The 27,520-nt window shown below is 48.4% G+C and overlaps 1 protein-coding gene across 3 annotated transcripts in view; it reads left to right on the top strand.

Annotated features, from left to right (window-relative positions):
• Nucleotides 1-27,520, top strand: part of CCDC102A (coiled-coil domain containing 102A) — a 72,561-nt gene that overhangs the window by 22,115 nt on the left and 22,926 nt on the right. For all 3 annotated transcript variants that reach the window (XM_069739622.1, XM_069739619.1, XM_069739620.1), the window contains exon 4: nt 26,806-26,914. In XM_069739622.1, coding sequence (XP_069595723.1) covers nt 26,806-26,914 — 109 coding nt within the window. The remainder of the gene's footprint in view (nt 1-26,805; nt 26,915-27,520) is intronic.

The raw sequence follows: 27,520 nt of genomic DNA on the forward strand, positions 1-27,520 counted from the left end.
TGTGTACGGTGGATGTATGTGCGGCGGATGTGTGTAAGGATGTGTGTGCGGCGGATGTATGTAAAGATGTGTGTGCGGCGGATGTATGTAAGGATGTGTGTACGGTGGATGTATGTGCGGCGGATGTGTGTAAGGATGTGTGTGCGGCGGATGTGTGTAAAGATGTGTGTGCGGCGGATGTATGTAAAGATGTGTGTGCGGCGGATGTATGTAAGGATGTGTGTACGGCGGATGTATGTAAAGATGTGTGTACGGTGGATGTATGTAAAGATGTGTGTGCGGCGGATGTATGTAAGGATGTGTGTACGGCGGATGTATGTAAAGATGTGTGTGCGGCGGATGTATGTAAAGATGTGTGTACGGCGGATGTATGTAAAGATGTGTGTGCGGCGGATGTGTGTAAAGATGTGTGTGCGGCGGATGTATGTAAGGATGTGTGTACGGCGGATGTATGTAAAGATGTGTGTGCGGCAGATGTATGTAAGGATGTGTGTACGGTGGATGTATGTAAAGATGTGTGTACGGCGGATGTATGTAAAGATGTGTGTACGGCGGATGTATGTAAAGATGTGTGTACGGCGGATGTATGTAAAGATGTGTGTGCGGCGGATGTATGTAAAGATGTGTGTGCGGTGGATGTATGTAAAGATGTGTGTACGGTGGATGTATGTAAAGATGTGTGTACGGTGGATGTATGTAAAGATGTGTGTACGGTGGATGTATGTAAAGATGTGTGTGCAGCGGATGTATGTAAAGATGTGTGTGCGGTGGATGTATGTAAAGATGTGTGTACGGTGGATGTATGTAAAGATGTGTGTACGGTGGATGGGTGTGCGGCGGATGTGTGTAAAGATGTGTGTACGGCGGATGTATGTAAAGATGTGTGTACGGTGGATGGGTGTGCGGCGGATGTATGTAAAGATGTTTGTGCAGCGGATGTATGTAAAGATGGGTGTGCGGCGGATGTATGTAAAGATGTGTGTACGGTGGATGTATGTAAAGATGTGTGTACGGTGGATGTATGTAAAGATGTGTGTACGGCGGATGTATGTAAAGATGTGTGTACGGTGGATGTATGTAAAGATGTGTGTGCGGCGGATGTGTGTGCGGCGGATGTGTGTAAAGATGTGTGTGCGGCGGATGTATGTAAGGATGTGTGTACGGTGGATGTATGTAAAGATGTGTGTGTGGCGGATGTATGTAAGGATGTGTGTACGGTGGATGTATGTAAAGATGTGTGTGCGGTGGATGTGTGTAAAGATGTGTGTGCGGCAGATGTATGTAAGGATGTGTGTACGGTGGATGTATGTAAAGATGTGTGTGCGGCAGATGTATGTAAAGATGTGTGTACGGTGGATGTATGTAAAGATGTGTGTGCGGCGGATGTGTGTAAGGATGTGTGTACGGTGGATGTATGTAAAGATGTGTGTACGGTGGATGGGTGTGCGGCGGATGTGTGTAAAGATGTGTGTACGGCGGATGTATGTAAAGATGTGTGTACGGTGGATGGGTGTGCGGCGGATGTATGTAAAGATGTTTGTGCAGCGGATGTGTGTAAAGATGGGTGTGCGGCGGATGTATGTAAAGATGTGTGTGCGGCGGATGTGTGTACGGTGGATGTATGTAAAGATGTGTGTACGGTGGATGTATGTAAAGATGTGTGTACGGCGGATGTATGTAAAGATGTGTGTACGGTGGATGTATGTAAAGATGTGTGTGCGGCGGATGTGTGTGCGGCGGATGTGTGTAAAGATGTGTGTGGCGGATGTATGTAAGGATGTGTGTACGGTGGATGTATGTGCGGCGGATGTATGTAAAGATGTGTGTGCGGCGGATGTATGTAAAGATGTGTGTGCGGCGGATGTATGTAAGGATGTGTGTACGGTGGATGTATGTGCGGCGGATGTATGTAAAGATGTGTGTGCGGCGGATGTGTGTAAAGATGTGTGTGCGGCGGATGTGTGTACGGTGGATGTATGTGCGGCGGATGTGTGTAAGGATGTGTGTGCGGCGGATGTGTGTAAAGATGTGTGTGCGGCGGATGTATGTAAAGATGTGTGTGCGGCGGATGTATGTAAGGATGTGTGTACGGCGGATGTGTGTAAGGATGTGTGTGCGGCGGATGTGTGTAAAGATGTGTGTGCGGCGGATGTGTGTAAAGATGTGTGTGCGGCGGATGTGTGTAAAGATGTGTGTGCGGCGGATGTGTGTAAAGATGTATGTGCGGCGGATGTATGTAAAGATGTGTGTACGGCGGATGTATGTAAAGATGTGTGTGCGGCGGATGTGTGTAAAGATGTGTGTGCGGCGGATGTGTGTAAAGATGTGTGTGCGGCGGATGTGTGTAAAGATGTGTGTGCGGCGGATGTATGTAAGAATGTGTGTACGGCGGATGCATGTAAAGATGTGTGTACGGCGGATGTATGTAAAGATGTGTGTGCGGCGGATGTATGTAAAGATGTGTGTACGGCGGATGTATGTAAAGATGTGTGTGCGGCGGATGTATGTAAAGATGTGTGTGCGGCGGATGTATGTAAAGATGTGTGTGCGGCGGATGTATGTAAAGATGTGTGTACGGCGGATGTATGTAAAGATGTGTGTGCGGCGGATGTATGTAAAGATGTGTGTGCGGCGGATGTATGTAAAGATGTGTGTACGGTGGATGTGTGTAAGGATGTGTGTACGGTGGATGTATGTAAGGATGTGTGTACGGTGGATGTATGTGCGGCGGATGTATGTAAAGATGTGTGTGCGGCGGATGTATGTAAGGATGTGTGTACGGTGGATGTATGTGCGGCGGATGTGTGTAAAGATGTGTGTGCGGCGGATGTATGTAAGGATGTGTGGACGGTGGATGTATGTAAAGATGTGTGTACGGTGGATGTATGTAAAGATGTGTGTGCGGCGGATGTATGTAAAGATGTGTGTGCGGCAGATGTATGTAAGGATGTGTGTACGGCGGATGTATGTAAAGATGTGTGTACGGTGGATGTATGTAAAGATGTGTGTACGGTGGATGTATGTAAAGATGTGTGTGCGGCGGATGTGTGTGCGGCGGATGTGTGTAAAGATGTGTGTGCGGCGGATGTATGTAAAGATGTGTGTGCGGCGGATGTATGTAAAGATGTGTGTGCGGCGGATGTATGTAAGGATGTGTGTACGGTGGATGTATGTGCGGCGGATGTATGTAAAGATGTGTGTACGGTGGATGTATGTGCGGCGGATGTGTGTAAGGATGTGTGTGCGGCGGATGTATGTAAAGATGTGTGTGCGGCGGATGTATGTAAGGATGTGTGTACGGTGGATGTATGTGCGGCGGATGTGTGTAAGGATGTGTGTGCGGCGGATGTGTGTAAAGATGTGTGTGCGGCGGATGTATGTAAAGATGTGTGTGCGGCGGATGTATGTAAGGATGTGTGTACGGTGGATGTATGTAAAGATGTGTGTGCGGCGGATGTATGTAAAGATGTGTGTGCGGCGGATGTATGTAAAGATGTGTGTGCGGCGGATGTGTGTACGGTGGATGTATGTGCGGCGGATGTGTGTAAAGATGTGTGTGTGGCGGATGTGTGTAAAGATGTGTGTGCGGCGGATGTATGTAAGGATGTGTGTACGGTGGATGTATGTAAAGATGTGTGTGCGGCGGATGTGTGTAAGGATGTGTGTACGGTGGATGTATGTAAAGATGTGTGTGCGGTGGATGTGTGTAAGGATGTGTGTACGGTGGATGTATGTAAAGATGTCTGTGCGGCGGATGTATGTGTGGATGTGTGTACGGCGGATGTATGTAAAGATGTGTGTGCGGTGGATGTATGTAAAGATATGTGTACGGTGGATGTATGTGCGGCGGATGTGTGTAAGGATGTGTGTGCGGCGGATGTATGTAAAGATGTGTGTGCGGCGGATGTATGTAAGGATGTGTGTACGGTGGATGTATGTGCGGCGGATGTGTGTAAGGATGTGTGTGCGGCGGATGTGTGTAAAGATGTGTGTGCGGCGGATGTATGTAAAGATGTGTGTGCGGCGGATGTATGTAAGGATGTGTGTACGGCGGATGTATGTAAAGATGTGTGTGCGGCGGATGTATGTAAAGATGTGTGTACGGCGGATGTATGTAAAGATGTGTGTGCGGCGGATGTGTGTAAAGATGTGTGTGCGGCGGATGTATGTAAGGATGTGTGTACGGCGGATGTATGTAAAGATGTGTGTGCGGCAGATGTATGTAAGGATGTGTGTACGGTGGATGTATGTAAAGATGTGTGTACGGCGGATGTATGTAAAGATGTGTGTACGGCGGATGTATGTAAAGATGTGTGTACGGCGGATGTATGTAAAGATGTGTGTACGGCGGATGTATGTAAAGATGTGTGTGCGGCGGATGTATGTAAAGATGTGTGTGCGGTGGATGTATGTAAAGATGTGTGTACGGTGGATGTATGTAAAGATGTGTGTACGGTGGATGTATGTAAAGATGTGTGTACGGTGGATGTATGTAAAGATGTGTGTGCAGCGGATGTATGTAAAGATGTGTGTGCGGTGGATGTATGTAAAGATGTGTGTACGGTGGATGGGTGTGCGGCGGATGTGTGTAAAGATGTGTGTACGGCGGATGTATGTAAAGATGTGTGTACGGTGGATGGGTGTGCGGCGGATGTGTGTAAAGATGTGTGTACGGCGGATGTATGTAAAGATGTGTGTACGGTGGATGGGTGTGCGGCGGATGTATGTAAAGATGTTTGTGCAGCGGATGTATGTAAAGATGGGTGTGCGGCGGATGTATGTAAAGATGTGTGTACGGTGGATGTATGTAAAGATGTGTGTACGGTGGATGTATGTAAAGATGTGTGTACGGCGGATGTATGTAAAGATGTGTGTACGGTGGATGTATGTAAAGATGTGTGTGCGGCGGATGTGTGTGCGGCGGATGTGTGTAAAGATGTGTGTGCGGCGGATGTATGTAAGGATGTGTGTACGGTGGATGTATGTAAAGATGTGTGTGTGGCGGATGTATGTAAGGATGTGTGTACGGTGGATGTATGTAAAGATGTGTGTGCGGTGGATGTGTGTAAAGATGTGTGTGCGGCAGATGTATGTAAGGATGTGTGTACGGAGGATGTATGTAAAGATGTGTGTGCGGCAGATGTATGTAAAGATGTGTGTACGGTGGATGTATGTAAAGATGTGTGTGCGGCGGATGTGTGTAAGGATGTGTGTACGGTGGATGTATGTAAAGATGTGTGTACGGTGGATGGGTGTGCGGCGGATGTGTGTAAAGATGTGTGTACGGCGGATGTATGTAAAGATGTGTGTACGGTGGATGGGTGTGCGGCGGATGTATGTAAAGATGTTTGTGCAGCGGATGTGTGTAAAGATGGGTGTGCGGCGGATGTATGTAAAGATGTGTGTGCGGCGGATGTGTGTACGGTGGATGTATGTAAAGATGTGTGTACGGTGGATGTATGTAAAGATGTGTGTACGGCGGATGTATGTAAAGATGTGTGTACGGTGGATGTATGTAAAGATGTGTGTGCGGCGGATGTGTGTGCGGCGGATGTGTGTAAAGATGTGTGTGCGGCGGATGTATGTAAGGATGTGTGTACGGTGGATGTATGTGCGGCGGATGTATGTAAAGATGTGTGTGCGGCGGATGTATGTAAAGATGTGTGTGCGGCGGATGTATGTAAGGATGTGTGTACGGTGGATGTATGTGCGGCGGATGTATGTAAAGATGTGTGTGCGGCGGATGTGTGTAAAGATGTGTGTGCGGCGGATGTGTGTACGGTGGATGTATGTGCGGCGGATGTGTGTAAGGATGTGTGTGCGGCGGATGTGTGTAAAGATGTGTGTGCGGCGGATGTATGTAAAGATGTGTGTGCGGCGGATGTATGTAAGGATGTGTGTGCGGCGGATGTGTGTAAAGATGTGTGTGCGGCGGATGTGTGTAAAGATGTGTGTGCGGCGGATGTGTGTAAAGATGTGTGTGCGGCGGATGTGTGTAAAGATGTATGTGCGGCGGATGTATGTAAAGATGTGTGTGCGGCGGATGTATGTAAAGATGTGTGTGCGGCGGATGTGTGTAAAGATGTGTGTGCGGCGGATGTGTGTAAAGATGTGTGTGCGGCGGATGTGTGTAAAGATGTGTGTGCGGCGGATGTATGTAAGAATGTGTGTACGGCGGATGCATGTAAAGATGTGTGTACGGCGGATGTATGTAAAGATGTGTGTGCGGCGGATGTATGTAAAGATGTGTGTACGGCGGATGTATGTAAAGATGTGTGTGCGGCGGATGTATGTAAAGATGTGTGTGCGGCGGATGTATGTAAAGATGTGTGTACGGTGGATGTGTGTAAGGATGTGTGTACGGTGGATGTATGTAAGGATGTGTGTACGGTGGATGTATGTGCGGCGGATGTGTGTAAAGATGTGTGTGCGGCGGATGTATGTAAGGATGTGTGGACGGTGGATGTATGTAAAGATGTGTGTACGGTGGATGTATGTAAAGATGTGTGTGCGGCGGATGTATGTAAAGATGTGTGTGCGGCAGATGTATGTAAGGATGTGTGTACGGCGGATGTATGTAAAGATGTGTGTACGGTGGATGTATGTAAAGATGTGTGTACGGTGGATGTATGTAAAGATGTGTGTGCGGCGGATGTGTGTGCGGCGGATGTGTGTAAAGATGTGTGTGCGGCGGATGTATGTAAAGATGTGTGTGCGGCGGATGTATGTAAAGATGTGTGTGCGGCGGATGTATGTAAGGATGTGTGTACGGTGGATGTATGTGCGGCGGATGTATGTAAAGATGTGTGTACGGTGGATGTATGTGCGGCGGATGTGTGTAAGGATGTGTGTGCGGCGGATGTATGTAAAGATGTGTGTGCGGCGGATGTATGTAAGGATGTGTGTACGGTGGATGTATGTGCGGCGGATGTGTGTAAGGATGTGTGTGCGGCGGATGTGTGTAAAGATGTGTGTGCGGCGGATGTATGTAAAGATGTGTGTGCGGCGGATGTATGTAAGGATGTGTGTACGGTGGATGTATGTAAAGATGTGTGTGCGGCGGATGTATGTAAAGATGTGTGTGCGGCGGATGTATGTAAAGATGTGTGTGCGGCGGATGTGTGTACGGTGGATGTATGTGCGGCGGATGTGTGTAAAGATGTGTGTGTGGCGGATGTGTGTAAAGATGTGTGTGCGGCGGATGTATGTAAGGATGTGTGTACGGTGGATGTATGTAAAGATGTGTGTGCGGCGGATGTGTGTAAGGATGTGTGTACGGTGGATGTATGTAAAGATGTGTGTGCGGTGGATGTGTGTAAGGATGTGTGTACGGTGGATGTATGTAAAGATGTCTGTGCGGCGGATGTATGTGTGGATGTGTGTACGGCGGATGTATGTAAAGATGTGTGTGCGGTGGATGTATGTAAAGATGTGTGTACGGTGGATGTATGTAAAGATGTGTGTACGGCGGATGTATGTAAAGATGTGTGTACGGCGGATGTATGTAAAGATGTGTGTGCGGCGGATGTATGTAAAGATGTGTGTGCGGCGGATGTATGTAAAGATGTGTGTACGGCGGATGTATGTAAAGATGTGTGTACGGCGGATGTATGTAAAGATGTGTGTACGGCGGATGTATGTAAAGATGTGTGTACGGCGGATGTATGTAAAGATGTGTGTACGGTGGATGTATGTAAAGATGTGTGTGCGGCGGATGTGTGTAAGGATGTGTGTACGGTGGATGGGTGTGCGGCGGATGTGTGTAAAGATGTGTGTACGGCGGATGTATGTAAAGATGTGTGTACGGTGGATGTATGTAAAGATGTGTGTGCGGCGGATGTGTGTAAAGATGTGTGTGCGGCGGATGTGTGTAAAGATGTGTGTGCGGCGGATGTGTGTAAAGATGTGTGTGCGGCGGATGTGTGTAAAGATGTGTGTGCGGCGGATGTGTGTACGGTGGATGTGTGTGCGGCGGATGTGTGTAAAGATGTGTGTGCGGCGGATGTGTGTAAGGATGTGTGTACGGTGGATGTATGTAAAGATGTGTGTGCGGCGGATGTATGTGTGGATGTGTGTAAAGATGTGTGTGCGGCGGATGTATGTAAAGATGTGTGTACGGCGGATGGATGTATGTAAAGATGTGTGTGCGGCGGATGTATGTAAGGATGTGTGTACGGCGGATGTATGTAAAGATGTGTGTACGGTGGATGGGTGTAAAGATATGTGTGCGGCGGATGTGTGTAAAGATGTGTGTGCGGCGGATGTATGTAAGGATGTGTGTACGGTGGATGTATGTAAAGATGTGTGTACGGCGGATGTATGTAAAGATGTGTGTACGGTGGATGGGTGTGCGGCGGATGTGTGTAAAGATGTGTGTGCGGCGGATGTATGTAAAGATGTGTGTGCGGCGGATGTATGTAAGGATGTGTGTACGGTGGATGTATGTAAAGATGTGTGTGCGGCGGATGTGTGTAAGGATGTGTGTACGGTGGATGTATGTAAAGATGTGTGTGCGGCGGATGTGTGTAAGGATGTGTGTACGGTGGATGTATGTAAAGATGTGTGTGCGGTGGATGTATGTAAGGATGTGTGTACGGTGGATGTATGTAAAGATGTGTGTGTGGCGGATGTATGTAAGGATGTGTGTACGGTGGATGTATGTAAAGATGTGTGTGCGGCGGATGTATGTAAAGATGTGTGTGCGGCGGATGTATGTGCAGCAGATGTACAGTATGTAAGGATGTATGTAAAGATGTGTGTGCGGCGGATGTGTGTAAGGATGTGTGTACGGTGGATGTATGTAAAGATGTGTGTACGGTGGATGGGTGTGCGGCGGATGTGTGTAAAGATGTGTGTACGGCGGATGTATGTAAAGATGTTTGTGCAGCGGATGTGTGTAAAGATGGGTGTGCGGCGGATGTATGTAAAGATGTGTGTACGGTGGATGTATGTAAAGATGTGTGTACGGCGGATGTATGTAAAGATGTGTGTACGGCGGATGTATGTAAAGATGTGTGTGCGGCGGATGTATGTAAAGATGTGTGTGCGGCGGATGTATGTAAAGATGTGTGTGCGGCGGATGTATGTAAAGATGTGTGTACGGTGGATGTATGTAAAGATGTGTGTGCGGCGGATGTATGTAAAGATGTGTGTGCGGCAGATGTATGTAAGGATGTGTGTACGGCGGATGTATGTAAAGATGTGTGTACGGTGGATGTATGTAAAGATGTGTGTGCGGTGGATGTGTGTAAAGATGTGTGTGCGGCGGATGTATGTAAAGATGTGTGTGCGGCGGATGTATGTAAGGATGTGTGTACGGCGGATGTATGTAAAGATGTGTGTACGGTGGATGGGTGTAAAGATATGTGTGCGGCGGATGTGTGTAAAGATGTGTGTGCGGCGGATGTATGTAAGGATGTGTGTACGGTGGATGTATGTAAAGATGTGTGTACGGCGGATGTATGTAAAGATGTGTGTACGGTGGATGGGTGTGCGGCGGATGTGTGTAAAGATGTGTGTGCGGCGGATGTATGTAAAGATGTGTGTGCGGCGGATGTATGTAAGGATGTGTGTACGGTGGATGTATGTAAAGATGTGTGTGCGGCGGATGTGTGTAAGGATGTGTGTACGGTGGATGTATGTAAAGATGTGTGTGCGGCGGATGTGTGTAAGGATGTGTGTACGGTGGATGTATGTAAAGATGTGTGTGCGGTGGATGTATGTAAGGATGTGTGTACGGTGGATGTATGTAAAGATGTGTGTGTGGCGGATGTATGTAAGGATGTGTGTACGGTGGATGTATGTAAAGATGTGTGTGCGGCGGATGTATGTAAAGATGTGTGTGCGGCGGATGTATGTGCAGCAGATGTACAGTATGTAAGGATGTATGTAAAGATGTGTGTGCGGCGGATGTGTGTAAGGATGTGTGTACGGTGGATGTATGTAAAGATGTGTGTACGGTGGATGGGTGTGCGGCGGATGTGTGTAAAGATGTGTGTACGGCGGATGTATGTAAAGATGTGTGTACGGTGGATGGGTGTGCGGCGGATGTATGTAAAGATGTTTGTGCAGCGGATGTGTGTAAAGATGGGTGTGCGGCGGATGTATGTAAAGATGTGTGTGCGGCGGATGTGTGTAAAGATGTGTGTGCGGCGGATGTATGTAAAGATGTGTGTACGGTGGATGTATGTAAAGATGTGTGTGCGGCGGATGTGTGTAAAGATGTGTGTGCGGCGGATGTATGTAAGGATGTGTGTACGGTGGATGTGTGTAAGGATGTGTGTACGGTGGATGTATGTAAAGATGTGTGTACGGTGGATGGGTGTGCGGCGGATGTATGTAAAGATGTTTGTGCAGCGGATGTGTGTAAAGATGGGTGTACGGTGGATGTATGTAAAGATGTGTGTACGGCGGATGTATGTAAAGATGTGTGTACGGTGGATGTATGTAAAGATGTGTGTGCGGCGGATGTGTGTAAAGATGTGTGTACGGTGGATGGGTGTGCGGCGGATGTATGTAAAGATGTGTGTGCGGCGGATGTATGTAAAGATGTGTGTACGGTGGATGTATGTAAAGATGTGTGTACGGCGGATGTATGTAAAGATGTGTGTACGGTGGATGTATGTAAAGATGTGTGTGCGGCGGATGTGTGTACGGTGGATGTATGTGCGGCGGATGTGTGTAAGGATGTGTGTGCGGCGGATGTGTGTAAAGATGTGTGTGCGGCGGATGTGTGTAACGATGTGTGTACGGTGGATGTATGTAAAGATGTGTGTACGGTGGATGTATGTAAAGATGTGTGTACGGTGGATGGGTGTGCGGCGGATGTGTGTAAAGATGTGTGTACGGCGGATGTATGTAAAGATGTGTGTACGGTGGATGGGTGTGCGGCGGATGTATGTAAAGATGTTTGTGCAGCGGATGTGTGTAAAGATGGGTGTGCGGCGGATGTATGTAAAGATGTGTGTACGGTGGATGTATGTAAAGATGTGTGTACGGTGGATGTATGTAAAGATGTGTGTACGGCGGATGTATGTAAAGATGTGTGTACGGTGGATGTATGTAAAGATGTGTGTGCGGCGGATGTGTGTGCGGCGGATGTGTGTAAAGATGTGTGTGCGGCGGATGTATGTAAGGATGTGTGTACGGTGGATGTATGTGCGGCGGATGTATGTAAAGATGTGTGTGCGGCGGATGTATGTAAAGATGTGTGTGCGGCGGATGTATGTAAGGATGTGTGTACGGTGGATGTATGTGCGGCGGATGTATGTAAAGATGTGTGTGCGGCGGATGTATGTAAAGATGTGTGTGCGGCGGATGTGTGTACGGTGGATGTATGTGCGGCGGATGTGTGTAAGGATGTGTGTGCGGCGGATGTGTGTAAAGATGTGTGTGCGGCGGATGTATGTAAAGATGTGTGTGCGGCGGATGTATGTAAAGATGTGTGTGCGGCGGATGTATGTAAAGATGTGTGTACGGCGGATGTATGTAAGGATGTGTGTGCGGCGGATGTGTGTAAAGATGTGTGTAAAGATGTGTGTGCGGCGGATGTGTGTAAAGATGTGTGTGCGGCGGATGTGTGTAAAGATGTGTGTGCGGCGGATGTGTGTAAAGATGTGTGTGCGGCGGATGTATGTAAAGATGTATGTGCGGCGGATGTATGTAAAGATGTGTGTGCGGCGGATGTGTGTAAAGATGTGTGTGCGGCAGATGTATGTAAAGATGTGTGTGCGGCGGATGTGTGTAAAGATGTGTGTGCGGCGGATGTGTGTAAAGATGTGTGTGCGGCGGATGTATGTAAGGATGTGTGTACGGCGGATGCATGTAAAGATGTGTGTACGGTGGATGCATGTAAAGATGTGTGTGCGGTGGATGTGTGTAAAGATGTGTGTGCGGCGGATGTATGTAAAGATGTGTGTGCGGCAGATGTATGTAAGGATGTGTGTACGGCGGATGCATGTAAAGATGTGTGTGCGGTGGATGTATGTAAAGATGTGTGTGCGGCGGATGTATGTAAAGATGTGTGTGCGGCGGATGTATGTAAAGATGTGTGTACGGTGGATGTATGTGCGGCGGATGTGTGTAAGGATGTGTGTGCGGCGGATGTGTGTAAAGATGTGTGTACGGTGGATGTATGTAAAGATGTGTGTGCGGCGGATGTATGTAAGGATGTGTGTACGGTGGATGTATGTAAAGATGTGTGTGCGGCGGATGTGTGTAAAGATGTGTGTGCGGCGGATGTATGTAAAGATGTGTGTGCGGCGGATGTGTGTAAGGATGTGTGTGCGGCGGATGTGTGTAAGGATGTTTGTGCGGCGGATGTGTGTAAGGATGTGTGTACGGTGGATGTATAAAGATGTGTGTACGGTGGATGTATAAAGATGTGTGTGCGGCGGATGTATGTAAAGATGTGTGTGCGGCGGATGTATGTAAAGATGTGTGTACGGCGGATGTATGTAAAGATGTGTGTGCGGCAGATGTATGTAAAGATGTGTGTACGGTGGATGTATGTAAAGATGTGTGTGCGGCGGATGTGTGTGCGGCGGATGTGTGTAAAGATGTGTGTGCGGCGGATGTATGTAAGGATGTGTGTACGGTGGATGTATGTGCGGCGGATGTATGTAAAGATGTGTGTGCGGCGGATGTATGTAAGGATGTGTGTACGGTGGATGTATGTGCGGCGGATGTGTGTAAGGATGTGTGTGCGGCGGATGTGTGTAAAGATGTGTGTGCGGCGGATGTATGTAAAGATGTGTGTGCGGCGGATGTATGTACGGTGGATGTATGTGCGGCGGATGTGTGTAAGGATGTGTGTGCGGCGGATGTGTGTAAAGATGTGTGTGTGGCGGATGTGTGTGCGGCGGATGTATGTAAAGATGTGTGTGTGGCGGATGTATGTAAGGATGTGTGTACGGTGGATGTATGTAAAGATGTGTGTGCGGCGGATGTGTGTAAGGATGTGTGTACGGTGGATGTATGTAAAGATGTGTGTGCGGTGGATGTGTGTAAGGATGTGTGTACGGTGGATGTATGTAAAGATGTGTGTGCGGCGGATGTATGTGTGGATGTGTGTAAAGATGTGTGTGCGGCGGATGTATGTAAAGATGTGTGTACGGCGGATGGATGTGTGTAAAGATGTGTGTGCGGCAGATGTATGTAAGGATGTGTGTACGGTGGATGTATGTAAAGATGTGTGTGCGGCAGATGTGTGTAAGGATGTGTGTACGGTGGATGTATGTAAAGATGTGTGTGCGGCGGATGTGTGTAAGGATGTGTGTACGGTGGATGTATGTAAAGATGTGTGTGCGGTGGATGTGTGTAAGGATGTGTGTACGGTGGATGTATGTAAAGATGTGTGTGCGGCGGATGTATGTGTGGATGTGTGTAAAGATGTGTGTGCGGCGGATGTATGTAAAGATGTGTGTACGGCGGATGGATGTGTGTAAAGATGTGTGTGCGGCAGATGTATGTAAGGATGTGTGTACGGTGGATGTATGTAAAGATGTGTGTGCGGCGGATGTATGTAAGGATGTGTGTACGGTGGATGTATGTAAAGATGTGTGTGCGGCGGATGTGTGTAAGGATGTGTGTACGGTGGATGTATGTAAAGATGTGTGTGCGGCGGATGTATGTGTGGATGTGTGTAAAGATGTGTGTGCGGCGGATGTATGTAAAGATGTGTGTACGGCGGATGGATGTGTGTAAAGATGTGTGTGCGGCAGATGTATGTAAGGATGTGTGTACGGTGGATGTATGTAAAGATGTGTGTGCGGCGGATGTGTGTAAGGATGTGTGTACGGTGGATGTATGTAAAGATGTGTGTGCGGCGGATGTATGTAAAGATGTTTGTGCAGCGGATGTGTGTAAAGATGGGTGTGCGGCGGATGTATGTAAAGATGTGTGTGCGGCGGATGTGTGTAAAGATGTGTGTGCGGCGGATGTATGTAAAGATGTGTGTGCGGCGGATGTATGTAAAGATGTGTGTGCGGCGGATGTATGTAAAGATGTGTGTACGGTGGATGTATGTAAAGATGTGTGTGCGGCCGATGTGTGTGCGGCAGATGTGTGTAAAGATGTGTGTGCGGCGGATGTATGTAAGGATGTGTGTACGGTGGATGTATGTGCGGCGGATGTATGTAAAGATGTGTGTGCGGCAGATGTATGTAAGGATGTGTGTACGGTGGATGTATGTAAAGATGTGTGTGCGGCGGATGTGTGTAAGGATGTGTGTACGGTGGATGTATGTAAAGATGTGTGTACAGTGGATGTATGTGCGGCGGATGTGTGTAAGGATGTGTGTACGGTGGATGTATGTAAAGATGTGTGTGCGGTGGATGTGTGTAAAGATGTGTGTGCGGCGGATGTATGTAAAGATGTGTGTGCGGCGGATGTGTGTACGGTGGATGTATGTGCGGCGGATGTGTGTAAAGATGTGTGTGCGGCGGATGTGTGTAAGGATGTGTGTACGGCGGATGTGTGTAAAGATGTGTGTGCGGCAGATGTATGTAAAGATGTGTGTACGGCGGAAGTGTGTAAAGATGTGTGTGCGGTGGATGTGTGTAAAGATGTGTGTGCGGCGGATGTATGTAAAGATGTGTGTGCGGCGGATGTATGTAAAGATGTGTGTGCGGCGGATGTGTGTAAAGATGTGTGTGCGGCGGATGTGTGTAAAGATGTGTGTGCGGCAGATGTATGTAAGGATGTGTGTACGGTGGATGTATGTAAAGATGTGTGTGCGGTGGATGTGTGTAAAGATGTGTGTGCGGCAGATGTATGTAAGGATGTGTGTACGGCGGATGTATGTAAAGATGTGTGTACGGCGGATGTATGTAAAGATGTGTGTACGGTGGATGGGTGTAAAGATATGTGTGCGGCGGATGTGTGTAAAGATGTGTGTGCGGCGGATGTATGTAAAGATGTGTGTGCGGCGGATGTATGTAAAGATGTGTGTGCGGCGGATGTATGTAAAGATGTGTGTGCGGCGGATGTATGTAAAGATGTGTGTGCGGCGGATGTGTGTGCGGCGGATGTATGTAAGGATGTGTGTGCGGCGGATGTATGTAAAGATGTGTGTACGGTGGATGGGTGTGCGGCGGATGTGTGTAAAGATGTGTGTACGGCGGATGTATGTAAAGATGTGTGTACGGTGGATGGGTGTGCGGCGGATGTATGTAAAGTTGTTTGTGCAGCGGATGTGTGTAAAGATGGGTGTGCGGCGGATGTATGTAAAGATGTGTGTGCGGCGGATGTGTGTAAAGATGTGTGTGCGGCGGATGTGTGTAAAGATGTGTGTGCGGCGGATGTATGTAAAGATGTGTGTGCGGCGGATGTATGTAAAGATGTGTGTGCGGCGGATGTATGTAAAGATGTGTGTACGGTGGATGTATGTAAAGATGTGTGTGCGGCGGATGTGTGTGCGGCAGATGTGTGTAAAGATGTGTGTGCGGCGGATGTATGTAAGGATGTGTGTACGGTGGATGTATGTGCGGCGGATGTATGTAAAGATGTGTGTGCGGCGGATGTATGTAAAGATGTGTGTGCGGCAGATGTATGTAAGGATGTGTGTACGGCGGATGTATGTAAAGATGTGTGTGCGGTGGATGTATGTAAGGATGTGTGTACGGTGGATGTATGTAAAGATGTGTGTACGGTGGATGTATGTAAAGATGTGTGTACGGTGGATGTATGTAAAGATGTGTGTGCGGTGGATGTGTGTAAAGATGTGTGTGCGGCGGATGTATGTAAAGATGTGTGTGCGGCGGATGTGTGTACGGTGGATGTATGTGCGGCGGATGTGTGTAAAGATGTGTGTGCGGCGGATGTATGTAAAGATGTGTGTACGGTGGATGTATGTAAAGATGTGTGTGCGGCGGATGTGTGTGCGGCAGATGTGTGTAAAGATGTGTGTGCGGCGGATGTATGTAAGGATGTGTGTACGGTGGATGTATGTGCGGCGGATGTATGTAAAGATGTGTGTGCGGCGGATGTATGTAAAGATGTGTGTGCGGCAGATGTATGTAAGGATGTGTGTACGGCGGATGTATGTAAAGATGTGTGTGCGGCGGATGTGTGTAAGGATGTGTGTACGGTGGATGTATGTAAAGATGTGTGTGCGGTGGATGTGTGTAAAGATGTGTGTGCGGCGGATGTATGTAAAGATGTGTGTGCGGCGGATGTGTGTACGGTGGATGTATGTGCGGCGGATGTGTGTAAAGATGTGTGTGCGGCGGATGTGTGTAAAGATGTGTGTGCGGCGGATGTATGTAAAGATGTGTGTGCGGCGGATGTGTGTACGGTGGATGTATGTGCGGCGGATGTGTGTAAAGATGTGTGTGCGGCGGATGTATGTAAAGATGTGTGTACGGTGGATGTATGTAAAGATGTGTGTGCGGCGGATGTGTGTGCGGCAGATGTGTGTAAAGATGTGTGTGCGGCGGATGTATGTAAGGATGTGTGTACGGTGGATGTATGTGCGGCGGATGTATGTAAAGATGTGTGTGCGGCGGATGTATGTAAAGATGTGTGTGCGGCAGATGTATGTAAGGATGTGTGTACGGCGGATGTATGTAAAGATGTGTGTGCGGCGGATGTGTGTAAGGATGTGTGTACGGTGGATGTATGTAAAGATGTGTGTGCGGTGGATGTGTGTAAAGATGTGTGTGCGGCGGATGTATGTAAAGATGTGTGTGCGGCGGATGTGTGTACGGTGGATGTATGTGCGGCGGATGTGTGTAAAGATGTGTGTGCGGCGGATGTGTGTAAGGATGTGTGTACGGCGGAAGTGTGTAAAGATGTGTGTGCGGTGGATGTGTGTAAAGATGTGTGTACGGTGGATGTATGTGCGGCGGATGTATGTAAAGATGTGTGTGCGGCGGATGTATGTAAAGATGTGTGTGCGGCGGATGTATGTAAAGATGTGTGTGCGGCGGATGTGTGTAAAGATGTGTGTGCGGCGGATGTGTGTAAAGATGTGTGTGCGGCAGATGTATGTAAGGATGTGTGTACGGTGGATGTATGTAAAGATGTGTGTACGGTGGATGTGTGTGCGGCGGATGTATGTAAAGATGTGTGTGCGGCGGATGTGTGTAAAGATGTGTGTGCGGCGGATGTGTGTAAAGATGTGTGTACGGTGGATGTATGTGCGGCGGATGTATGTAAAGATGTGTGTGCGGCGGATGTATGTAAAGATGTGTGTGTGGCGGATGTATGTAAGGATGTGTGTACGGCGGATGTATGTAAAGATGTGTGTGCGGCGGATGTATGTAAGGATGTGTGTACGGTGGATGTGTGTAAAGATGTGTGTGCGGCGGATGTGTGTAAAGATGTGTGTGCGGCGGATGTGTGTAAAGATGTGTGTGCGGCGGATGTGTGTAAAGATGTGTGTGCGGCGGATGTGTGTAAAGATGTGTGTGCGGCGGATGTGTGTAAAGATGTGTGTGCGGCGGATGTGTGTAAAGATGTGTGTGCGGCGGATGTGTGTAAAGATGTGTGCGGCGGATGTGTGTAAAGATATGTGTGCGGCGGATGTATGTAAGGATGTGTGTACGGTGGATGTATGTGTGGATGTGTGTGCGGCGGATGTATGTGTGGATGTGTGTGCAGCGGATGTATGTAAAGATGTGTGCACGGCGGATGTATGTAAAGATGTGTGCACGGCGGATGTATGTAAAGATGTGTGCGCGGCGGATGTATGTAAAGATGTGTGCGCGGCGGATGTATGTAAAGATGTGTGCGCGGCGGATGTATGTAAAGATGTGTGTGCAGCGGATGTATGTAAAGATGTGTGTGCGGTGGATGTATGTGCAGCGGATGTATGTAAAGATGTGTGCGCGGCGGATGTATGTAAAGATGTGTGCGCGGCGGATGTATGTAAAGATGTGTGTGCAGCGGATGTATGTAAAGATGTGTGTGCGGTGGATGTATGTGCAGCGGATGTATGTAAAGATGTGTGTACGGTGGATGTATGTGCAGCGGATGTATGTAAAGATGTGTGTGCAGCGGATGTATGTAAGGATGTGTGTACGGCGGATGTATGTGCAGCGGATGTATGTAAGGATGTGTGTAAAGATGTGTGTGCGGCGGATGTATGTGCAGCGGATGTATGTAAAGATGTGTGTACGGTGGATGTATGTGCAGCGGATGTATGTAAAGATGTGTGTGCGGTGGATGTATGTGCAGCGGATGTATGTAAAGATGTGTGTACGGTGGATGTATGTGCAGCGGATGTATGTAAAGATGTGTGTGCAGCGGATGTATGTAAGGATGTGTGTACGGCGGATGTATGTGCAGCGGATGTATGTAAGGATGTGTGTAAAGATGTGTGTGCGGCGGATGTATGTAAGGATGTGTGTAAAGATGTGTGTGCAGCGGATGTATGTAAAGATATGTGTGCAGCGGATGTATGTAAAGATGTGTGTATGGCGGATGTATGTGCAGCGGATGTATGTAAGGATGTGTATGCGGCATTGGTGGATGGGTGTGCGGCGGATGCATGTGCGGTGGATGTATGTAAGTATGTATGTGCGGCGGATGTATGTGCGGCTTGGGTAGCTGTATATGCAGTAGCTATATGTTCAGTGGCTGTATGTGCGGCATGGGTGGCTGTGTGTGCAGTGGCTGCATGTGCAGTGGCTGTATGGGTGTGTGTGCAGCATGGGTGGATGTGTGTACAGGGGATGTATGTGCGGATGTATGTGCGGTGGCTGTATGTGTGGCGGATGTATGTAAGGATGTGTGTACGGTGGATGCATGTGCAGTGGCTGTATGGACAGCATGGGCGGATGTATGTGCAGTGGCTGTATGTCTGGATGTATGTGCGGCATGGGTGGATGTGTGTACAGGGGATGTATGTGCGGTGGCTGTATGGATGTATGTGCGGCATGGATGGATGTGTGTACAGGGGATGTATGTGCGGATGTATGTGCGGTGGCTGTATGGATGTATGTGCGGCATGGATGGATGTGTGTACAGGGGATGTATGTGCGGATGTATGTGCGGTGGCTGTATGTGTGGCGGATGTATGCAAGGATGTGTGTGCAGGGGATGTATGTGCAGTGGCTGTATGTGCAGTGGCTGTATGTCTGGATGTATATGCGGCATGGGTGGATGTGTGTACAGGGGATGTATGTGCGGGTGTATATGCGGTGGCTGTATGTGTGGCAGATTTGTTAGGCTGTGTGTGCGGCTGATGTATGTGCAGTGGCTATATGCTGCATGGGTGGATGTGTGTACAGGGGATGTATGTGCAGTGGCTGTATGTAAGGATGTGTGTTATGCGGATGTATGTGCGGCGGCTGTATGTGCGGCATGGGTGGATGTGCAGTGGATATATGTGCGGTGGCTGTATGTGTGGCGGATGTATGTAAGGATGTGTGTGCGGCGGATGTATGTGCATTGGCTGTATGTGCGGCATGGGTGGATGTGTGTGCAGTGGCTGTATGTGCGGCATGGGCGGATGTATGTGCGGTGGCTGTATGTGCGGATGTATGTGCAGTGGCTGTATGTGTGGATGTATGTGTGGCGGATGTATGTAAGGATGTATGTAAGGATGTGGGTGTGTGGCGGATGTATGTGCAGTGGCTGTATGTGCGGCATGGGTGGATGTGCAGTGGATATATGTGCGGTGGCTGTATGTGTGGCGGATGTATGTAAGGATGTGTGTGCGGCGGATGTATGTGCAGTGGCTGTATGTGCGGCATGGGTGGATGTGTGTGCAGTGGCTGTATGTGTGGATGTATGTGCAGTGGATGTATGTGTGGCGGATGTATGTAAGGATGTGGGTGTGTGGCGGATGTATGTAAGGATGTGGGTGTGTGGCGGATGTATGTGCGGTGGCTGTATGTGCGGATGTATGTGCAGTGGCTGTATGTGTGGCGGATGTATGTAAGGATGTGTGTACGGTGGATGTGTGTGCAGTGGCTGTATGTCCGGCATAGGTGGATGTGTGTGCAGTGGCTGTATGTCCGGCATAGGTGGATGTGTGTGCAGTGGCTGTATGTCCGGCATAGGTGGATGTGTGTGCAGTGGCTGTATGTGTGGATGTATGTGCAGTGGATGTATGTGTGGCGGATGTATGTAAGGATGTGGGTGTGTGGCGGATGTATGTGCAGTGGCTGTATGTGCGGCATGGGTGGATGTGCAGTGGATATATGTGCGGTGGCTGTATGTGTGGCGGATGTATGTAAGGATGTGTGTGCGGCGGATGTATGTGCAGTGGCTGTATGTGCGGCATGGGTGGATGTGTGTGCAGTGGCTGTATGTGTGGATGTATGTGCAGTGGATGTATGTGTGGCGGATGTATGTAAGGATGTATGTGCGGCGGATGTATGTGCAGTGGCTGTATGTGCGGCATAGGTGGATGTGTGTGCAGTGGCTGTATGTGCGGCATGGGTGGATGTGTGTGCAGTGGCTGTATGTGTGGATGTATGTGCAGTGGATGTATGTGTGGCGGATGTATGTAAGGATGTGGGTGTGTGGCGGATGTATGTGCAGTGGCTGTATGTGCGGCATGGGTGGATGTGCAGTGCATATATGTGCGGTGGCTGTATGTGTGGCGGATGTATGTAAGGATGTGTGTGCGGCGGATGTATGTGCAGTGGCTGTATGTGCGGCATGGGTGGATGTGTGTGCAGTGGCTGTATGTGTGGATGTGTGTGCAGTGGCTGTATGTGTGGATGTATGTGCAGTGGCTGTATGTGTGGATGTATGTGCAGTGGCTGTATGTGTGGCGGATGTATGTAAGGATGTGGGTGTGTGGCGGATGTATGTAAGGATGTGGGTGTGTGGCGGATGTATGTGCGGTGGCTGTATGTGCGGCATAGGCGGATGTATGTGCAGTGGCTGTATGTGCGGCATGGGCGGATGTATGTGCAGTGGCTGTATGTGCGGCATGGGTGGATGTGCAGTGCATATATGTGCGGTGGCTGTATGTGTGGCGGATGTATGTAAGGATGTGTGTGCGGCGGATGTATGTGCAGTGGCTGTATGTGCGGCATGGGTGGATGTGTGTGCAGTGGCTGTATGTGTGGATGTGTGTGCAGTGGCTGTATGTGTGGATGTATGTGCAGTGGCTGTATGTGTGGATGTATGTGCAGTGGCTGTATGTGTGGCGGATGTATGTAAGGATGTGGGTGTGTGGCGGATGTATGTGCGGTGGCTGTATGTGCGGCATAGGCGGATGTATGTGCAGTGGCTGTATGTGCGGCATGGGTGGATGTTTGTGCAGTGGCTGTATGTGCGGCATGGGCGGATGTATGTGCAGTGGCTGTATGTGCGGCATGGGCGGATGTATGTGCAGTGGCTGTATGTGCGGCATGGGTGGATGTTTGTGCAGTGGCTGTATGTGTGGATCTATGTGCAGTGGATGTATGTGTGGCTGATGTATGTAAGGATGTGGGTGTGTGGCGGATGTATGTAAGGATGTGGGTGTGTGGTGGATGTATGTGCAGTGGCTGTATGTGCGGCATTGGTGGATGTGCAGTGGCTGCATGTGCAGTGGATGTATGTGCAGCATGGGTGGATGTGTGTATGGCGGATGTATGTGCAGTGGATGTATGTGCGGCATGGGTGGATGTGTGTATGGCGGATGTATGTGCAGTGGCTGTATGTGCGGCATGGGTGGATGTTTGTGCAGTGGCTGTATGTGTGGATCTATGTGCAGTGGATGTATGTGTGGCTGATGTATGTAAGGATGTGGGTGTGTGGCGGATGTATGTAAGGATGTGGGTGTGTGGCGGATGTATGTGCAGTGGCTGTATGTGCGGCATTGGTGGATGTGCAGTGGCTGCATGTGCAGTGGATGTATGTGCAGTGGATGTATGTGCAGCATGGGTGGATGTGTGTATGGCGGATGTATGTGCAGTGGATGTATGTGCGGCATGGGTGGATGTGTGTATGGCGGATGTATGTGCAGTGGCTGTATGTGCGGCATGGGTGGATGTTTGTGCAGTGGCTGTATGTGCGGCATGGGCGGATGTATGTGCAGTGGCTGTATGTGTGGATCTATGTGCAGTGGATGTATGTAAGGATGTGGGTGTGTGGCGGATGTATGTAAGGATGTGGGTGTGTGGCGGATGTATGTGCGGATGTATGTGCAGTGGCTGTATGTGTGGATCTATGTGCAGTGGATGTATGTGTGGCGGATGTATGTAAGGATGTGGGTGTGTGGCGGATGTATGTGCAGTGGCTGTATGTGCGGCATTGGTGGATGTGCAGTGGATGTATGTGCAGTGGATGTATGTGCGGCATGGGTGGATGTGTGTATGGTGGATGTATGTGCAGTGGATGTATGTGCGGCATGGGTGGATATGTGTACAGAGGATGTATGTGCAGTGGCTGTATGTGCGGCATAGGTGGATGTATGTACAGTGGCTGTATGTGCGGCATGGGTGGATGTGTGTGCAGTGGCTGTATGTGTGGATGTATGTGCAGTGGATGTATGTGTGGCGGATGTATGTAAGGATGTGGGTGTGTGGCGGATGTATGTGCGGTGGCTGTATGTGCGGCATGGGCGGATGTATGTACAGTGGATGTATGTGCGGTGGATGTATCCTGGCCTTGGTGTCGGTGGCACGTTGCAGGTGACCAGGGCCGTGGTAATCATGTTTTCTGGGCTTGGTTTGCATAGTCCTTCCCTTCCTGGCCTGCTCTTATCTGTATCTCTGTCCCGGTGTAGAGACAGGAGATGTCTATGTATGAGATCCGACTTCTGGGTTATAAAGGTTCAGGGGGTATGTGTATGGATGATTGTCAGGCCCGGGACCCCCGCTGAGCAGATGGTGGTGGTCAGGCCCAGGACTGCTGCTGGGTGGATGATGGTCAGGACCGGGACCCCCGCTGAGCAGATGGTGGTGGTCAGGCCCAGGACTCCCGCTGGGTGGATGATGGTGATCAGGACTGGGACCCCTGCTGGGCAGATGATGGTGGTGTTCATTACCGGGACCCCTGCTGGGCGGATGATGATGGTCAGTGTTACGGATCCCACTCCGTGCTGCCACTAATTTGTCACGTATCCGCTCTCAGCACGTGACTTGGGGTTGTGCCTGCAAGGGTTAATCTATCTCCCCACTCTCAGTCCAGCATTCAACCTCTGTCCTATGCTGTAATGGGAGCATAAATCACACCGACCCAGGCCACACACCCGCTCATACACGCTGCCACCACTCAACGAATACACGGGTGATGAGTCTTGGAATTAATAATACTAATAATGTCTATCACTCATAAGGCTCACACACCTTAGGCTATGGATTCTTTAGAACATTCAAGGTTCAACTTGTTAAAGTTTTATGCTTTAATACAAAAGATTCAGTGCTTACAGTAAAGAAAAAAGGTATAAAAATTCAAAACAGTATAAAATAAACCAGGGCTGTGGAGTCGGTAAGCCACAGCTGCGACTCCGACTCCTGGATTTTATCAGGTTCCGACTCCTTCATAAATGGCCAATTCGTAACAATAAATTTACTGTTGTCAAATAATAACATCGTGCTTATTCAGTTTCTCACCATCATATAAGTAATCAGACCACTTAGAGCAAAAACTATATTTATTAGAATACAATTAGAATATAGCAAATAACTTTTATAAGCTTTTCTAAACTCTTGTAAGTAAATATGCAATAAACACTGTTATGCAGTTAATAAGAATAAATCTATAAATTTGTCCTCAGAAAAAGTATTGCGTCTGTCAGATCCTCCTTCATGGATGCCCTCAAATCTGATGTAATTATTCGGAGAGCAGAGAACGACCTCTCTACAGTAACTTGGGTTGGTGGCAAAGCAGTGACCACTCGGGAACATCTCTGACAATGTCGGGATACGGAGGAATCGCTTGTTGTTATTTTTGATGAACGGTCAAATTTCTCAATTTCTTCTAGTGCACATGAAAAATTCTGCTGAAATGTACTGGCTGTGTTCTTTGATGGGGATGACTCTTCTATGCGGGAACACTTTGCACAGTCCTTGTGATCCAAATATTTTTCGAAATTAAATTCTTCATCAGTTGATGAGGGTAATATCAGGATGGCGGTACTCAAAAGCAGCATCACTTGAATATGAATAGTGCAAGCACTTACTGCTACTCACTTGCCGGACTATTATCACACCAGTCATATAAAGATGATATGGGAGAGATGTGGAAACCACAAGAAAAACGACCATACGAAAAAGAACTATAAGCAATAAAGCATCTCTCCCATATCAGTTGATGAGGGTGAAGATGTGGCAGGACGACCAAATTCTTCTTGTTCCTCCTGACTGTTCTGCAGCCCTTTCATCCTTACTGCTATTCTTTTCCTTTAGTTAGCTGTTGATCATCTAGAAGAATCGGATGCATTGGGTCTACATAAACAGCTGCCAAAAGAATGTTAAATTTGTAATAGTAGCTCCTCTCTCCGTTTCATTGATTTAGCAATGCCACTTGCAATTAACCCTCCTCTTTGGGACAGGCGAAACATCAGGTTCTTCCACTCCTCTAAGAAAATACCTGGAGTTAAGTCCTCTGCTTGTCATTTTTTAGTCACTGTAAATCAAAGTTCAATTATGAAATATTAATACATTTTTTTTTAAAGCTGGAGTCGGTACATTTCTACCGACTCCAACCAAAACTAACTCCGACTCCATGACTGACTCCACAGCCCTGAAATAAACAGGAGATAACTTACAGAAATAGCTAACTTGTAGTCTGCTTCTGCTCCCTGGGGGGGGTGAGTGTAGTTGTGGAACACATCAGCTTCCCAGGCTGCCCCCATTATGTGAACAGGGTTCTAGGTATACAGGTCTAATTTATAGATTTACTCTGGAGGTCAGATTTCCAGACCAGACCCTCAGGTTAATATCATAATTTCTTGTTTTTGATTGGACCACGGCCGCTCCCCCAATGATTATATTATTTACTCTGAGATTCCCTGTGTAAAAGTTCCCACAGATAGATTGTGTCAGGCTGTAATTGACATCTGTCTTCCAAAGAGCTAGGAGATGTCAAATGTTCCCTTTCTTCTTGGTTCCCAGTACGACCTCCGGGTGAGATTGGAGACAGAAGTCTGCTGTCTCAGGAAAATACATATTAGCACCTGGGTGAGACCTGCAGACTTCTGGACAGATATATATATCTATATATAATATGTGTGTATCTACTATATAATTGTCTAAGGGTCACTTCCGTCTGTCCTTTGATCTGTCGCAGATATTTATTGGTCGCGGCCTCTGTCAGTCATGGAAATCCAAGTCGCTGATTGGTCGTGGCAAAACAGCCACGACAAAAAAGCGACGGGCACAGTCCGGAAGAAAATGGCCACTCCTTCCTCAGTCCGCATACTCCCCTCCGGTCATCACTCACACAGGGTTAATGGCAGCGTTGACCGCGGTGTAACGCACTCGGTTACCGCCGCTATTAACCCTGTGATCAACTTTTTACTATCCATGCTGCCTATGCAGGCTATTTTTTATTTAATTTTTTTTTTTTTCTTTTTAACAGGGATATGGTGCATACTACGTGACTGGGCAATATACTACGTGGCTGGGCAATATACTGCGTGGCTGGGCAATATACTACGTGGCTGGGCAATATACTACGTGGCTGGGCAATATACTACGTGGCTGGGCAATATACTACGTGGCTGGGCAATATACTACGTGGCTGGGCAATATACTACGTGGCTGGGCAATATACTACGTGGCTGGGCAATATACTACGTGGCTGGGCAATATACTACGTGGCTGGGCAATATACTACGTGGCTGGGCAATATACTACGTGGCTGGGCAATATACTACGTGACTGGGCAATATACTACGTGGCTGGGCAATATACTATGTGGCTGCTATATACATATTGTAGAATACCCGATGCGTTAATACAGGCCACGCAATCTATAACAGTGGCCACTCAGTATATGACACAGCCACGTACTATATAACAACCCACACAGTATATAACACAGGGCACGCAGTATACAACACTGCCCATGTAGTATATAGCAGTCACGTAGTATATAACAGTGCCCACGCAGTATATAACTGCGCACGGAGTATATCACACAGCCCACATAGTATATAACACTGCGTATGTAGTATATAGCAGCCACGCGGTATATAACAGCCCACGTAGTATACAGTAGTGTGGACACCATATCCCTGTTAAAAAAAAATAATTAAAATAAGAAACAGTTATATACTCACCCCCTAGGATCCACCAAAGCTCCGGTGATACGCGCGCGGCTGTCGCCATCTTCCGTTCACAGGGTGCATTGCGAAATTACCCAGATGACTTAGCGGTTTCACGGGACCGCTAAGTCTTCTGGGTAATTTCGCAATGCATCGCCGGGAACGGAAGATGGCGGCAGGCGTGAGCGGCTCGGTGGACTACGGAGGGTGAGTATAGCAGGTTTTTTTTAATTTTTAACATTAAATTTTTTTACTATTGATGCCGCATAGGCAGCGTCAATAGTAAAAGGTTGGGGACACAGGGTTAATAGTGGCGGTAATGGAGTGCGGTACCCGCGGCATAACGCGGTCCGTTACACCCGGCATTAATCCCGTGTGAGCGGTGACTGGAGGGGAGTATGCGGGCGACAGGCACTGACTGCGGGGAGTAAGGAGCGGTCATTTTCTTCCGGACTCTGCCCGTCACTGATATAGATATATATATATATATACATACATACATACACACACACATATTTCACCACAGTCAGGATGGGGACTCCCGCTGGACGGATGGTGTCATGCTCAGAACACTCTTTAGATGTCTGACTGATTTGTGTGGTTTGCTCTGACTTATGACCCCAGTGTCTCCTGTGACATTAATATAGAGACAAGATGTTGCTGCGTAAGACCATCGAGAGGATGGAGGCAGAGGTCAGCCATTGCAGGGAGAAATGCGAGGAGCTGAGCAAGTCCAGGCAGGAGGCAGTCACTCAGGTAAGAAACTGGCCAGTGCCTGGGGGAGGGGCTATATAAATGCATAGTGGGGTGTGGGCGGAGTCATCAGATTGGGGAGGTGCTATACCAGTGTATGGTTCTGATGTGGGTGGAGTCTTTGGATCATGGAGGGGTTCACAATTTATAGTCAGGACGCTATGATTGAGTGAATCCTGCACTGAGCAGTTGGTTGGACACGATGACCCTGACCACAGCACTTCATAGAATCCTAGAATGTTAGAGTTGGGAGGGGCCTCCGGGGTCATCTGATTGTGGGAGGGGCTATATAAGTATATTGTGACGATGTGGGCAGAGTAATTTCGGAGAAGGGCGGAGTCAATAGATGATAGAGGAGGGGCTATATATGTGGACCATAGGGACTGACCTGGGGAGGATTGCTTTAGTGATTAGCAGGACTCTGGCCATTAACCATGACTAGAGTTGAGTGAATTTCTTCGGACACGGTTCCGAATCCGATCGGCAGGGAATATTGTTTTTGCAATATTCGTCAAACACAGCTGAACTTCATTAGAATAGAGTAGAAATTACCAAATATGTTCCGAACTGATCAACAAACACACATTCGGCACGAAGAGGGTACAAATA

Source organism: Ranitomeya imitator, chromosome 9 (genome assembly GCF_032444005.1).
Source record: "Ranitomeya imitator isolate aRanImi1 chromosome 9, aRanImi1.pri, whole genome shotgun sequence".
NCBI classification, from domain to species: domain Eukaryota; kingdom Metazoa; phylum Chordata; class Amphibia; order Anura; family Dendrobatidae; genus Ranitomeya; species Ranitomeya imitator.